General features: G+C 51.8%; 1 protein-coding gene across 21 annotated transcripts in view; it reads right to left on the bottom strand.

Annotated features, from left to right (window-relative positions):
- The window catches only part of ZNF185 (zinc finger protein 185 with LIM domain), a 101,207-nt gene that overhangs the window by 54,811 nt on the left and 31,937 nt on the right, over nt 1-14,459 (bottom strand). For all 21 annotated transcript variants that reach the window (XM_019438215.2, XM_019438226.2, XM_019438222.2 and 18 more), the window contains exons 2-4: nt 1,700-1,778; nt 1,413-1,536; nt 919-984 (exon numbers count right to left, since the gene is read on the bottom strand). In XM_019438215.2, the coding sequence (XP_019293760.1) occupies nt 919-984; nt 1,413-1,536; nt 1,700-1,733 (224 nt within the window). In that variant the 5' untranslated portion in view covers nt 1,734-1,778. The remainder of the gene's footprint in view (nt 1-918; nt 985-1,412; nt 1,537-1,699; nt 1,779-14,459) is intronic.

Here is a 14,459-nt window from a genome sequence, read left to right as displayed (position 1 = left end):
CATAATTCTCTCTTTTATGTTCACCTCTCTGTTTGGTTCATGCCTGTGTTCCCTGCTAAGATGTTAGTTCCCCAAGGAGAGAGCACAGGACCTGGCTGGTAGTGGATGCCGAGTCAGGGAGGGGTGGTGATGGGCAAGTCCATAGTTGTTAGAGGCAGCCCCAGAGACTTAGCAGTGAACTTGGATCCCTCCCTTCAAGCTGCTGCCACTGCCTCTATCACCACCTGAGAAAGATCCTGGCAGTGCCTTCACTACCAACTGCCAGTGAACTGTAGCAAGACTAAAGCCTGAGGTTTGCATTCCCACCACTCACTGACTTGGCAGTGCTTTGGAGCACCCCTAGACACCGATAGGCAAAAGTCTTCAAAATGCAGAGGGGATGGGCTGTTCCCTTTGGCCACATGTCAAAATATGTCATCCTGAATTCGGGAGACCATTGGAACAAATGTGTCCATCTCCTTGACACCCTGATTCCTTCCTAAAATTCACCTGTACACCCCAGAGAGCTATGCAAAGGCTGTAAAATCAAATTGTGGGCAGTTCTTTGGTTCCGCAGTGCACTCAGCAATCAGGGCTACCTACAAGAGAGTCATGTGTGACCCTCAACAGTGTGTAAATCACCTCAGATATGTTGTCTCACCCTTTACAGAGACTTCTCAATGTCCACTAGGCAGCTGGAACCATGGAGGCCCATTAGGCAGCCAGCCTCAAGGTCACACAGCAAGGCCAGGGATCTGAACACAGTGACACCTGCACTCCCTTTCCCAAGAGGAAGCAGAGCAGAAAAGCCTGTCTCTCCTGTGGATTTGAAATGATTCACTGCAGACCCTAACATCTATTTTGAGTTTGGGCTCCTCCTTATCCCCTGAAGACTGCGGCATGAGGCCCACCCACTGGCCATCAGGCATCACCTCTTACCTGGTCTTCGGGACTTCCCCAGCTGATGAAAAGGATGTAGCTCGACTCCGACCAGAAGGCAGCTCTCTGGAGAAAAAGGGATCCTGAAAGAGTGGCTCTCTGCCATCAGTCCCCTTGCAGCCTCCATCCTAGAGGCTGTCTGCTGAGCCCCAAAGCAGGTGAGGTGGGGTGCAGTGCATGCACCACAAGAACTTGGCTCACCATTGCCGTCTCACCTTTTCCTTCCCTGGCCTTTCTCCACATTCCACAGGCAAGTATGTACATGCCCACTCGGCATCAAGGGCTTTCCCACCCTGTAACTTTGGTTGAGACTTGCCCTCAACTGGATTGCTTTCCTGTGCTCTGCCCTCCCCAGCTTGCCTGTGGCCACATGCCCCCACTGAAGTCTGAGTGGTGGAAGTCCCTCAGCATCCCCAGGCATCGACCCCAGGCCTTTGTGGATTACAACCCTACCCCACCTCATTGTTGCTGGCCTCCTAGCCTCCTGGACTTACAGGGTGTGGCCCTCTGATTCATCCTGCTTGGTGATCCAGCTCTTGTCCCCCTTCAGCGTGGTCCGAACCTTCATCTGCTTGAGGACATTATTGCGTTCCTCCTCACCTGGTAGTAGTGGTTTCCCTGGAGGGGCAAGGCCAGGCAGCCTCAGAAGGGGAACCCAGCCCCAGGACACTGACGCCTCCCTGCCAGTCCTCCCAATATGCTGCTCTCTGCTGCCGTGCTTGTGGCCCTTGCAGGGCAGGCCACACACCAAGACTGGGAGAAGAGGGAGTGCAGTCCTCACCTTTGGTGCTGCCTCCAAGAGCTGAGATACTCATGGCGCTTGCTCTGCAGATTCCTTCTCAGTTGATTCAACAGGGCTCCTGAGGACAAAAGCAAGCACATGGCTTGTCACTTCATGCATTTATAATGGCTTGCAGGTCATCATATGGTCCCTGACTGCCCTTTGGGTATCAGGAAGCAAGAGTTGTTGGAGTTTGGGTGGTGGGCAGAGGCCAGGGAGTGAGCACACACTGGACCTGTCATTGTCTGATAGTAAAACCACCTGTCTGCCCAGAGCTGCTCAAATGGGGCGTGGACTGCTATGGAGCTGTCTATTCAACAGATAGCTTATAAGGGCAAACCACAACCCCCCCCCCCCCCCGCCCAGAGAGTTCTGATGGCCAGATTCCAGGCCCAGATGAGTGTAGGGGAGAGAGGGGAAGCAGTGGAACCTCCACAGGGTAGGCTTCCTGAGGGCTGGCACTAGTGGGCTCAGAAAGAGGGACTAAAGGAAGGGTGGGGGCTGGGAGACCAGTTCCTTTGGGGTTGGATTATCTTTCTCACTCTTTAGTAGCTGTCTGACAGACCTTTGGCAGGTCAGCTAATGTGTCCAGTCTGCCTCACTGTCCTCATTTGTAACATGGGATTTTAAAAACTCTACCCTTCAGGACTGCCATGAAGGCAGAATGCACCAATGTTCTTGAAAATGCCTGGCACCACCTGGGCACAGCAAAGATCACAGGGCAGTTGGACAGGAGCCAAGGAGCAATTGAGTCTCAACCTGTCTTCACTGGGACAGGAGACTGTCAGCTGTCCTCAATCAAAACCACCAAGCCTGAGAGTGTGCAGCCCTGTGATGCTCACGGGTTTGCTTCATCTCCAGTGGGGAAAGCCCAGGGCCCCCCTGCCAACTTCTAGTAGTGCTCAGGGACCAAGTGAGGGTTGGGATCTGGTAAGGAATTGCTGTTGTGCTCTGCTTTCTCTTCCTCTCTCTATTCTTGCCCTGCTCTCCTTCCTTGTCTTTTCTCTGCCCTTTAGCTATGTGTTTCCCTCCTGTAGCCAGTGAAAGGTGGACCACAGTGACCTCCGGAGCCTCACAGCACTGTGAAGATGTTTGTCTCAGAAGGGGCTGGGGTGAGGAAGCCAACTGTCCAGGCTGGGAACGGCCCAGTGCTAAAGGCAGATGGAAGGCCCATATCGTGGGTCTAATCCCAGCTCTGGCCTGCCACAACTAGCCCTGTGGGCCTCAATAGAAGGACTAGAGTTTCCGGCAAGTGGACATGATGGGAAGGAGGGGCCCTGGCCCTGCTGGCATAGTCCTGAGGCAGAGCAGCCTCTCCCTTAGGAGCCTGTTACCTGCTGGCCCCCACTGCTGCCAGCTGGCAAGGCCTGGACATGTTTCTTTAGAGGTCAAGGGCACACTAAAATGGCTAAGGCAAGGGCCAAGATCAAACCAAATTTGCCATGTCAGCAAGAGCTGGCTTTCCCATAAATTGCACTGAATGAGCAGCCCAGGAGGCCCAAGCCTGATGCGTGCCAGGAATGGCACCTCATCACAGCAAATGGCAGCCCCACTGTTCAGCCCCTCCACCAAGGCTGCCACATCAGAGTTATATTGAGCAGAACTCATTCATAAGCAATCTTTAGACCACATACATCCAACTGTCCCATCCCAGCAGCCCATGGAGTAGCCCCACTGGGCAGGACACACAGACACACTTGCTACCTAGGATCTTGGCCCCTCAGTCTCCTGGTGCTGCTGACTGACTGTGAGACCTTGGGCCAGTACCTTACCTCTGGGCCTCAGCTCAGGGCCTCCTACTGCTGAGTGTTTAAGTTCCTTCAGGAATTCATCAGTTTCCTCTTGACAAACCTGTTGACCACATTGCCTAGAAGTTTCCTGCCAAATCAGAACCAAATAAGCCACCTCCAAAATCAGGATACACTCACACACATGCAGAATGACAGAGGCAGAGGGACCACTGGGAACTCCCTGGCCAAAGGGGCAGGGATACGTGTAAGAACCCACAGCAAGGGAGGGTGGAGTTGCCTTAGGTCCCATCCACACAACTAAGACCCCAGTCAGAAGACTCAAGGCTTATGCCCTACCTCACCAGGCAAAGAGCAGGGCTGATGCTACATCTCAGAAGTCAAATGTCCCCTTTTGATGGGACAGTAAATCTGAAAAAGTCAAGAAGTAGAGTCTTCCCATGGGCTTGAAGAAGGCAGCTCTTTGGAGCAAGGAGCCTTTAAAGTGATGCGCCCCAGCCAGACAGATGGACACATGAGGTATGAATCAATGTCCCAGCCGCAGAGTTGGCTTTTCCGTCCACTTCACTGGTCCCTCCTCTCCCTGCACCTGCTTTCATCTGTGCCTCATTCCCGCAGCTTGGACCACATCAGCCCTCACTTTTCACTCAGCTTCTGCTGGCTGTCCATTGTCTCTAAGCCTGGGGGCAAACTCTCCAGTGTCTGGACCCAGTTACTTTTCTCACAAATGATCCTCAATGTTGACACTGTGCTCCAAGAAGACCATGTACCTCAACATCCTTAGAAGGTGGCCCTACCACAGTAATTCTCATGCCTTTGTTTATGCTGGTTCCTCCCACCTGGGATGCCATTCAACTCCTCCTGCTGAGCTAAGCCCTGCCTCTACCTCAGGGGTCCACTTGTCTTGCCTGCTCCTGCTCCTACTGAGGACTCTCCCCTTGTCTGACCTTCATGCCTTGGTACTGTTGATCAAAGTCTTCCCAGACAAGACCTGCTCCCTCTACCAGCCTCAGCAAGAACAAAACCGAGGCATCCCCTCACATACCCAATACATATCCTGCACTGATTATCTGCACTGAAGGCTGGCAGGAGCCATGCTTTTGACTAACCATACATTGCCACCTCTCCTTGGACCCAAGTCTCTTCTCAGACCCACAATCCCCTTCATCCTCAATCAATGGACACCTGGGAAAACCCTCACTAGAGACAGGAACAGCTCTGAAGAATGGGATGCAGACCACTCAGGAGTATGTTTCCCAGGCAGCACTCACATACTGTTGGTGGGCAGACCAATGGACTCATCTTTTCAGAAGACAAATCTCTATATGTTTTGAAAGCCTTGAGAGGGTAAGACCATTGGTCCAGAAGCTCCCCTCACAGAAATCTCTCCTATGGAGACAAATGAGTAAGCAGAACAAAGTATACAAGAGGGGTGGTGTCCCAGTGTTGAGTATAATGGTGAAAATTAGGCAATCATGTAAATTCCCAACAGTGATATTTAAACATAGTATGATACATGATTCAAGCAAATACTATGCACTTATTACAAATGATATGGATATATGATGTAATTTAACAAGTTTCATGTGTATGGTTTCCATATATCATTAAGTGAAAGAAAGCTTTTAAACAAAAAGATGTGTAGGATGATGCTATTTACTTAAAAATATATGTACATTACAATGAACAGGGAAAGAAACACCTGAATGGATATATACCAAAATATTATGTTCCTCTGTGTATTCTATTTTTCCTATCATGAATGTGCATTGCCTGTGTGATAAAGACTAAACAAGCAGTCATTTAACCAAATAAAATGGGAGCTGGGGCTGCTTGGATAGGTAATGATGGATCTCCAAAGTTGACGCAAGGTGAAAAGTGCCAAGGAAGGACTGGGAAGTGAGGAGAGCCGATGGATGCATGGGGAATTCTCTCCTTCCTCTGGGGTAGACATCCTGGGGAAGGTGCCCTGTGCCTCTAGGGTCCCTCTGGGCTGCTCTGAGCAGAGCCTTGCTGCCTGTGGGCACACACACAGCCTCCTCAAGGATCCTGGGTCTTCTCTGCACACAGCTTGGGTGGGAGGGAGAACAGGTATGCATTTTGGGGGGGTATCTCCCACCCTACTTCTAGTCTTACTCTTCCTTGGGGCACTTGGGTTTCTTGCACAGCCTCCTAGGCTTCCCTGGCACATCAGGAAGGGCCACCTGGATTGACAGCTGACATCTTTGCTCCTCATCCCTAAGTGGCTTCACATGGCTGTGACACTGTCCCACTGCCTGGACCTCAATCTCATCTGTAAAGTGGCGCCAAGCCACCAAACCCATGGACTTGCTCGCTGGGTCTCCTCCTGGCAGGATATTCCCAAGCCACAGCATGTGTCACTGACTAGAATTTGGTACCAGTTCTTTTCCATCCCATAGTTTAGGTGTCATGATGTTGGTGGGTGTTTTCATCTTCCAAATGGCCCGTGTGAGTGCATTTCTAGTTAGGATAGCCTCTCTGTGTACACTTTCAGTAGTACAGCTCCTGTTTCTGCCTTGATAGGAAGTCTTTTGGTACCTTAGGAATGGTCATATTGCCCTGCTTAGGGGCCTGGCCTAGACCACGAAGGAACAGGTGGCTTATCAGCCACTTTCCACCCTAGCTATCCTTCATAGGGCAACTCCTTGTGCCAAGTCCAAAGAAGGGTATATACCGAGACTACACCAGCCTGTCCCATGGCAGCTCAGGACCAAGTCTAAGTCCTCCTGAGCAAGCCAGGCCACCTCAGACACTAAATGGGTGCCCAGCCCACCCTCCTTGCCCTTCATACCCTTATTCCTCCTTCTCCCATTAGCCTGCAGATGCTTCTTGGGGTAGGCAGGGGGGAGCATCCTTAGCAAGGATGACTGGGGGGAGATGGGGACAGGCACTCCTGATGCAGATGGTCTCTGAATGCACCTTCCTCCCAACTGCTGAAGCCTCTCAAGTCTTTCCAGCAACCTCCCAGGGAAGGGGCCTCTGGCCCTGATTGGATAGAGAGAAGGAAAGAGCCAATGAGGGAATGCAAGGAGCCTGTTTTCCCCAGGCCACAGCAAGCCTGGTGTGGTCAGGGAGTGGAGTTGGAGCTGATGCAAGCAGGAGCTGATGCAGGCAGATTAGCAGGAGGGAGGGGGAGGGAGGGAGCCAGGGAGTTGGAAGACAGTGACGCAAATGCTTGGTTGATGCATGAGGAGACAGAGATGGAGAGAGAAGCAGCAGGAGAAGAGCCTCTGCCCCACAAGGACGTGCTCTGCCTCCAAGATGAGAAGACTAATTCAGAGAAAATTTTCTAGAATTGCCACCCAGGTTGACTCTCCATGTTGTGCACACCCTTTTTCTCAAGCAGGCTTCTGTTTCTTTGCCCTTGCAGCTACCTCTTTGCCAAATGGCCTAGAGCCTCAGCCCAAGAAGCATGTCCCAGAGGAGCCATCAAGTCCCACAGCCCCTTGGCTAATCCCATTCTCGGTCACACTGCACTAAAAATGTCTGCATTTCCCAATAACCTGGAAGGAAAAGGAAACCATAGGAGAGGAAGAAGGAGTAGGGGCAGAGTCCACCTCAGGCAGACACCACAGCAGGCTGGACCTAGACAGGCATCTGCCCTTGTGGCTGTCTCCGGCCCCTGAGTGTCACCCATCCTGGAGTCCTCAGTCTGGTGCTGCTGCTGCCCTCATGCTAGCCTGCCCCAGGACTGAAATGCCTTTCCTCACCTCCCCCATCACAGTTGGGACAAGCTGGCTTCTTACAGACAACTGGGTGAACACCAACAAGCAGGTGAAGTGGCTAGGCCTATGAACACAAACAGCCTGGACATCTATCCCATGGGCCCACCCCAGCCCCAGTGACCCTGGCCTGGGATCTTTGTACCAAGGGCTTGTGTGAAAAGAGACAAGTTGAGCTAGTGGTTAGCTGGGGAATGGGGGAATGCTGAATACCAGGCAGGGATCTCCAAGGCAAACTGGGAGGGAAGAGGAACAAAACACCTTTAGCTTTGCACACCAAGGAGCTGCAGCCAAAGGACACAGGTGTTGGGACTTGTCTGAATGTGTGTGTGCTGGGTGCCGGCCACAGTGAGCAATCATGAGTGGGCACACCACAGACAGAAGAGCAAGAGGTGGGACTTCTTACCCAGAGGTGAGTTTTGACAATCTGTACCCAGAAGGCTGAGAGGGAGCCTGGCTGTGTTTCCCTATGTGTACCAACTTTCTGTGGACCCCATCCCCGGCCAGCAGGGATCACATGCAGTTGTGTCTTTTGGAACCTGAGCCTGTAGCTCAACTCTGGGTTGACCCCTTAGGTGTGAGTCAGGAGTTGGCTGAGGAAGCCAGTGGGACAGGACAAGAAGACACAACCCCAAGAATGGCCCATGTGGCCAAGCCCAGTGACAAAATATGGATGTGGTAAGTGACATATTCATGAAGGCTACAAGGCCTTGGGCTTCCCGGTGCATGGGCCAGTTGCTGGGCCAACTTCAGGCCACGTTTGAGCAAAGGTTTGTCTGTGAGCATTTTTAAAAAAATGTTTATTTTTGAGAGAGACAGAGTATGAGTGGGGAGGGACAGAGAGAGAGAGGGAGACACAGAATCTGAAGCAGGCTCCAGGTTCTGAGCTGTCAGCACAGAGCCCGATGTGGGGCTCGAACTCATGAACCATGAAATCATGATCTAAGCTGAAGTCAGCCACTTAACTGACTGAGCCACCCAGGCGCCCCTGTCTGTGAGCATTTTCATGGGACTCCAAAGCAGGGAGCCCTAAGAGAGGCAGAGCCCCAGAATCACTTCAGCAAAAACATAAGTGCTCTTATCTGGGTCATGAGGGAAGAGGTGAAGTAATGAAAAGTCCCTTGTCTCTCAACAACTTGTTTCTAAGATGAGTAAATCCAGCCACTTCTGATCCTTCCACTGGGCACTGTCAGGCGGTCTCAGAGAAGACAGCTGGACTGACAGGAAGGACACTCCTTTTTTGCATGGGACCTTGGCTCCCCATCATTGGGTGAGGGTATCAGTGACTAAACAGTGGAAAGACACAGCCTGCATGGATGACTCCAGCTGTCATACCTGTTCCTTCTTGCCTTACTATAACAGCCTAAGTTGGGCTCTACAACAACAAGGCTCTAGCTCTACTGGCCAGAATCCCTCCATACCTCCCTTCTGGCCCAACTGGTAATGGGGGATTCTGACCATGAGGATGAGGCTCCTGTTCATTCTCACTGTAAACACTCCCTTTGAACACAGAGCCATCAGTGGTCCCAGGATGGAGGGAAAGTCTCAAAGAAAAGACCCTGTGCCTTAGATCCACCTTCTGGAATGCACATCTAGGTCCTCTTTGGGTGTGTTCCAAGTAAGTGCCTTTGAGCTTCAAGATTAGAGTCCTCCCTTGTGCATAAATACCCGTGAGAGGCCCCTATTAAGCCCCTTCAGGGTAATGAACTATACTAGGATTGGGGTGGTCTGGGTTACCAGGGGAAGGGTAACACCAAGGTAGTCAAGCCTGCCTGCTAGAGGACTCTGCCTCCTACTTTTTCCCTCTAAGCACCAGAAACAGAAGCAAGAAGGGGGTAGGAGACCATGCTTGTTCAGATAGCTGTAGAGCCAAGCCAGCTGGGCTCATTATCTGTCATTTCATGGGAGAGGCACACTCATGCTGCTAGAGATGTGGAAGACTTGGCCAAGGCCAAGAAGCCACACATCTGTGATGTCTGTTCAAACTCGGGTACAAATGAAAGAGCACTAGACAAGGGGTCCAAGTCCTACTTCTGTCAAAACAAGTCACTGGACATGTCACTTACTCTCTCTGGGTGAAGATGAAGTCCCTAGTCATGGGAGGAAGGCATGCGTCTCAGTGCAGCCCGTCTGCTCATCAGCAAGTCCATGGGACCCTATGCAGTGCTGTTGTCAGTGAGCTTCCCTCCCTGTCCTGTCCTCCCTCTGCAACATCCCCTGGAGGGCAAAGGCCTAAGACACTGGGCAGGCCATGGGACAGGCTCTCCCAGGAGGCTGCAGCAGGAAGTGCAAGAATGAGCTGGCATGCACTCCACATGCCAGGCTGAGAAAGGCCTGGACAAAGAGATGAATGGAGTGAGGCCACAAGCAGGATATAGCATGGAGTGTGAAAGAGCTGGGGATGCCAAAAGTCAGGGAGTGCGACCTCCACCCCCAGCTTGGGTGCCCTCACCCAGTCTTTTCTGAAGGCATTTGGCCTAATGTCTAGGTTTGGACCCAGGCCAATACTCAGGCAGCCAAGTGCTAGAATGATCAAATGTGTTATGAAGCAGTCTCCTGTGGCCAGGTCTCATGACTGAGGACATCCTGATTCCCAGTCTCAGCATCTGGCAAGAGGACGATCAGCAGACAGGTTGCTTTCCTCCTGGAAGGGGCCCTTCAGAGGCCTGCCAGAGCAATGGCAGAGCAGCTGGGTCATGTGAGAGACCCCCAGTCTGCTACTCAGCACACAGCTCCCAGGAGCCCCAGTGGAGCAGAGCACCTTGACCTGCATGTGATGCTCCAGTCCTAGGGACTCCCATGTGGAGGCTAATGAGGCAGAAGGAAGGAGGTGCACCACGTGGAAAAAAGAGCTGGAGGAGATTTGGATTACAGAGGGAAAAATGTAATATGGAAAAAGAATGCCTGGGAGCGGGGGGGTAGTATTTGTAAATGTGCTTTACAGGTAAATGAGTTCTACATGAAAGTCTGGAATTTCACCTTCCCCCAGCCCACCCCCAACATCCCAGAATCTAGACTTCTTGGCGTCAGTGCTGGAGGGCCCGGGAAGGCAGCTATCTGAGGGTCTGACACAGGCCAACTCTCTCCAGAGGCAGTGGAGAGTTCAAGCCCCAAGGGGGTAAAGGGAGCCATGGCTGCCTGTCACTCTTGAGGAGCCAGGATTCCTTCTGGCTGTCCTGTGCCCACTTTCTAGTTTTCCACAGGCTGGATACAAGTGACTGCTTGGGGTGACTGGTCCATTTCAGAGGTAGCTTGGCCTCAGGGACCAGCAAGGGCTTCTTGGCAGGGCCCTCTGAGATATTTTGTGGAGGCTGAGGGTCTGGGCAGGGTTAAAACGATGGGGATAGCAGGGCCCATGAACCCTTACCCCAAACAGAGCCCCTTGCCAGAGCCATCTATATGAATTATTCCCACTGTTTCCAGGGCCTCTACCTCTCATGCTGTAGCATGAGAAGAGGCCCAGAGGAACCCTGGGAGCTCTCCTTCAAGGCCTGGGCTGGCTTGGTTCCTCACCCCCTGGACCTAAAAACCAAGGTGGTCTTAAACTCATCCCAGTAGGGCAGAGATGCTATCCCCATCAGCACACAGACAGCCAAAGGGGTTGAAAGGGATTCAGGGGTCATAGATCCCACCCCCCACCTTAACCAACTCCCTCCTCAAGAATACCCCTGTACCCTCAATGTTGCCACCTATTCAGCCTTTGCCAAAGCAGGCCTGGTGACACACAAGTCCCCGCTCCCCCACTTGCCCCTGACTAACACTGGCCAAAGAATTCCTTTTGTCCTAGTTACAGGTGATTGTGAGTAAAGCTCAAGAGGAAAAGAGGAATGAGCCCCCTCTCCCCACCCAACAATACCTCCCACCCCAGCTGAGTTTGGACAGGCCTCCTCCCAGCTACTTTCTCCCCTTCTTGTCCACCCAGGACCCAGAGTGTCCTGAGCTCCACCCTTACCTATTATCACTGTCCCCATTTTTTTTTTATAAGAATATGGAGACTCAGAGAGGAGAAAGAATTTGCCTAAGGCCACACTTTCATTTATTCAACAAGCATTTATGGAGACCTGACAGCCAGGCTGGGTACTGGGCAGACAGACAGACAGACAGGAGCCTATAGCAGCCCTTCTAGGGCACTGCCAGAGTGCTACATTTCCCAAGGAAGTGCCCTTGGCTCAGGCCGTCCCAAAAGAATGAAAGAATAAGTGGGAGCTCACCGGGCAGAAGTGGTGAGACAAATCCTGGGTTTTTGTTTTGTTTTCTTTTGTTTTGTTTTGTTTTGTTTTTAGTCTAAACCAGGCACTGCCTGATGTAAGCATTTTCACTCATTCTTATGATTGGAACCCTTGCCACATCAAGCTCTCTGGAAAACTGACCTAGTCATCAGAAAATGGTGTGCTGAGTCAATTATCACAGGAACCAGACTACAGCGTAAAGGTCAGGACCACCAGCAACAGCCTGCAGCAGCATGAGGCCTGCCCACCACTGGTCCCAGAGGCCAGGTCTCCTCCCTGACCCAGGGCATGGCCACATAGCTCCACAGCTACCTCCACCGCTACCACCAGTGGCTCCAGTTCTTGGTTTCCTCTTGCAGTTGGAAATGAGCACACTCCCCACAGGAAAAACCTAGACAGTGGTTCTGAAAGTGGCCTCTAGTTCCCTCTAGAATACAAAACCCCTGGGACATGTGCTTAAGCTGTAAGTTCCTGACTCCCCACATTAGAGTTTGACAATGACATCCATAGGGCCTCTTGACCTTTCATTTTTCAGCCCCTTCTCCACCCATACCTGTCCGTCCTGCTTTCCTTCCCCTACCCTTCTCAGTTCTCATTCACTGCTGTGCCCCAGTGCCCAACACAGGCAAGTAATCAGAAAACACTCACCAAACACGTACATTATCTGTGAGACAAAGTAACCTGGCTCCATTCTTAATCCTCAAGTGAGTCTTGAGCGGGTACCTCTCTGTGCCTCAGTTTCCCTTTTGGAAGAAAGAACTGATGCGAGCCCTGTCCACTCCCTGACCCCTCCATGGCCACTCCTCAACGAACATTACTGTCACACAAGTCCTCCCATGTCAACTTCTCCCTTCCTAACGAAAATTATCAGAAAAGTTAACAGCATGGAATCCAGATGAGACTTTGAGGGAGTTCTTTGTATCATTCTCACAACTTTGCTGTGTGTTTTAAATAAATCCAAGATAAACAGTTAAAAATGAAAACAGTAGACATTATTAAAAAAAAAGGAAGCAAATCAGATTTTAGTAGGCATCCAGAAGTGAATTTAAGAATTAAATGTTCTGTGGCAAATATTTAACTGTGGGTAGACACCATATGCCTCACTGGTACAGACTGGTAGTGATTTTTAAATCATTTTTCTTTAGATGTGGAACCCACATTCCTCCCAAGCTGGGCCCACCCTCAGCCCTGGCCATCACAGCCACTGGAGGAGGACACTGTGCAGCAGGTGTTCCTGGCTTCAGCCTCCCTTCTGTACAGGTGACAAAACCGAGGCCTCTGGAGGTTGTGTGGTCTGCTCGGGTTTGCACAACTAGATGGTGACTGAGTTGGGGTTTGAACCCAATCTGACCTCTGAGCTGCTCTCTTACCACTAGGCTGTAAAGACACCTCCCTGGTACATCACACACTCTACTACTGTTCATCTCTCTGCTCCACTTCATTGGTCTCCTGCCAGCTTGCTGACCCTCAGGAGCAATGATGCCAACCTCTCCTGAACATCACTCTCAGGCATGTGGGTCCACTAGGTGCACTGCCCCTGTCCTGGCATCAGCCAGCTCTCTGCAGACACAGTGGAAATGAATACAGAGTCCCTGATGGATCCTAATCACAGGAGCCAAAGGCCTGGTGCACCATGTGGGTTGCTGCTCACAGCTCTGAAGCCATGGAAAATGGCTCTCCTCTTCTCCAGCCATGATTCTGTCCCATGCCAGGAGGGCCTGGCAGTGGGGCAGCCTCAGGACCCAGCAAGCAGAAAGAAAGCTGGTGTTATGCATGAGCTGGCACCTTATGGGCTGTGGCTTGAAGCAAGATCCAGGCCAAAGGGATCAGTCACCCGTGGAGGCTGAGTGGGAAAGGAAGAAGGCAGGCTTCCAGCTTCCAGAGTACATTGAGTCAGATTTGGGATTTTTCTTGCCATGTAACTGAGGACAGTTCAGGGACTAGCTGCTGATGCCTATCTGCCCTGCTAGATCTCAGGAGGCTACATGTGCACTAGGCAGAAACACAAAGAGCACCAGGCATGCTGAGGGAAGCTGAGGTGAAACACTAGCCACCCCTGGGGTCACTGTCTTCAGTGGCTGAAATCTGGACTCTAGTTGAGAAGGAAGTGAGGTGGACAGATTCGATGCTGGTCACTGCTCCCTACTGAGTGGCTGTCCATCTCCCCAGCTAGCCTGTCACTCCTTGGGGCAAAGCCTGCCTGTGATTTCCCTCCAGGCCCCCACTGTCCAGCTCTGGGTAGAACATATAGGGGCTTAGGAAGAACTGGCTTTGGTCTTTCAGGAACACGGGGGAGGCTAGACTCATGCAGCCCCAGTGGATATATAGGCCTTGCCCTGGCAGCTGCCAAGCTCCTTCCCTTACTTCCAAGCCCTCCTCTTCCAGGAAGCCTTCCCTGATACTCCCAGTGAGGGCTGCTCCCCTGCTCCAGGCTCCCATGGCCCCTTGAGTTTATGCTACTCAAAGCTGCAGCACCCAGTATGGAAATGAGGCACCTCTGTCACTGACTTGTGATGTCCAAAGAGTGGAAATGAACAGATGTGAAGCACCTGCTGTGTGCTGCTCTGTGTACCTTCCATCAGCTTACAATGGCTGAGTATAGGGACTGCAGGCAGGCCAGGACATCTGAAGTCCAGGCCCGGAAGGCACAAGGGCTGGGGCTGATAATTGATGGAAGTGGGTAGGGCAAGTGAGGTGGGTCTTCTCCTTCCCATCCTATGGCCCAGGGGTAATGAAACAAATAGCACAGGCACCAAGACCAGCCAGAAAGCTGGCCCCTGGTCTGTACATCTATGTCCTAGCTAGTTGCTTCTAAGTGGCAACCAGGGCCTTTGAGCTGGCCTCTGGGCTGCCCCTGATTTTTCAGATGAGGCAGTGGAGACCCTGGAAAGGTAGGTACATCTCCTGCTTCCCCTTTCTCGAAGACTTGCCCAGTATTATGTGAGCTGGTGAGGAAGGAGCAGGAATGCAGAGCCTTTCCCCACTGCCTAGGCTTACTAATCAGCTCATGGGACCCTGCTTCCAGTCCCCAGCCAGGTAC

The sequence above is a fragment of the Panthera pardus genome, unplaced genomic scaffold (assembly GCF_024362965.1).
Source record: "Panthera pardus isolate Hobbes unplaced genomic scaffold, ASM2436296v1 HiC_scaffold_27, whole genome shotgun sequence".
NCBI classification, from domain to species: domain Eukaryota; kingdom Metazoa; phylum Chordata; class Mammalia; order Carnivora; family Felidae; genus Panthera; species Panthera pardus.
The sequence above is the reverse complement of the archived record's forward strand: the minus strand, read 5'-3'. Positions and strand labels throughout refer to the sequence as shown.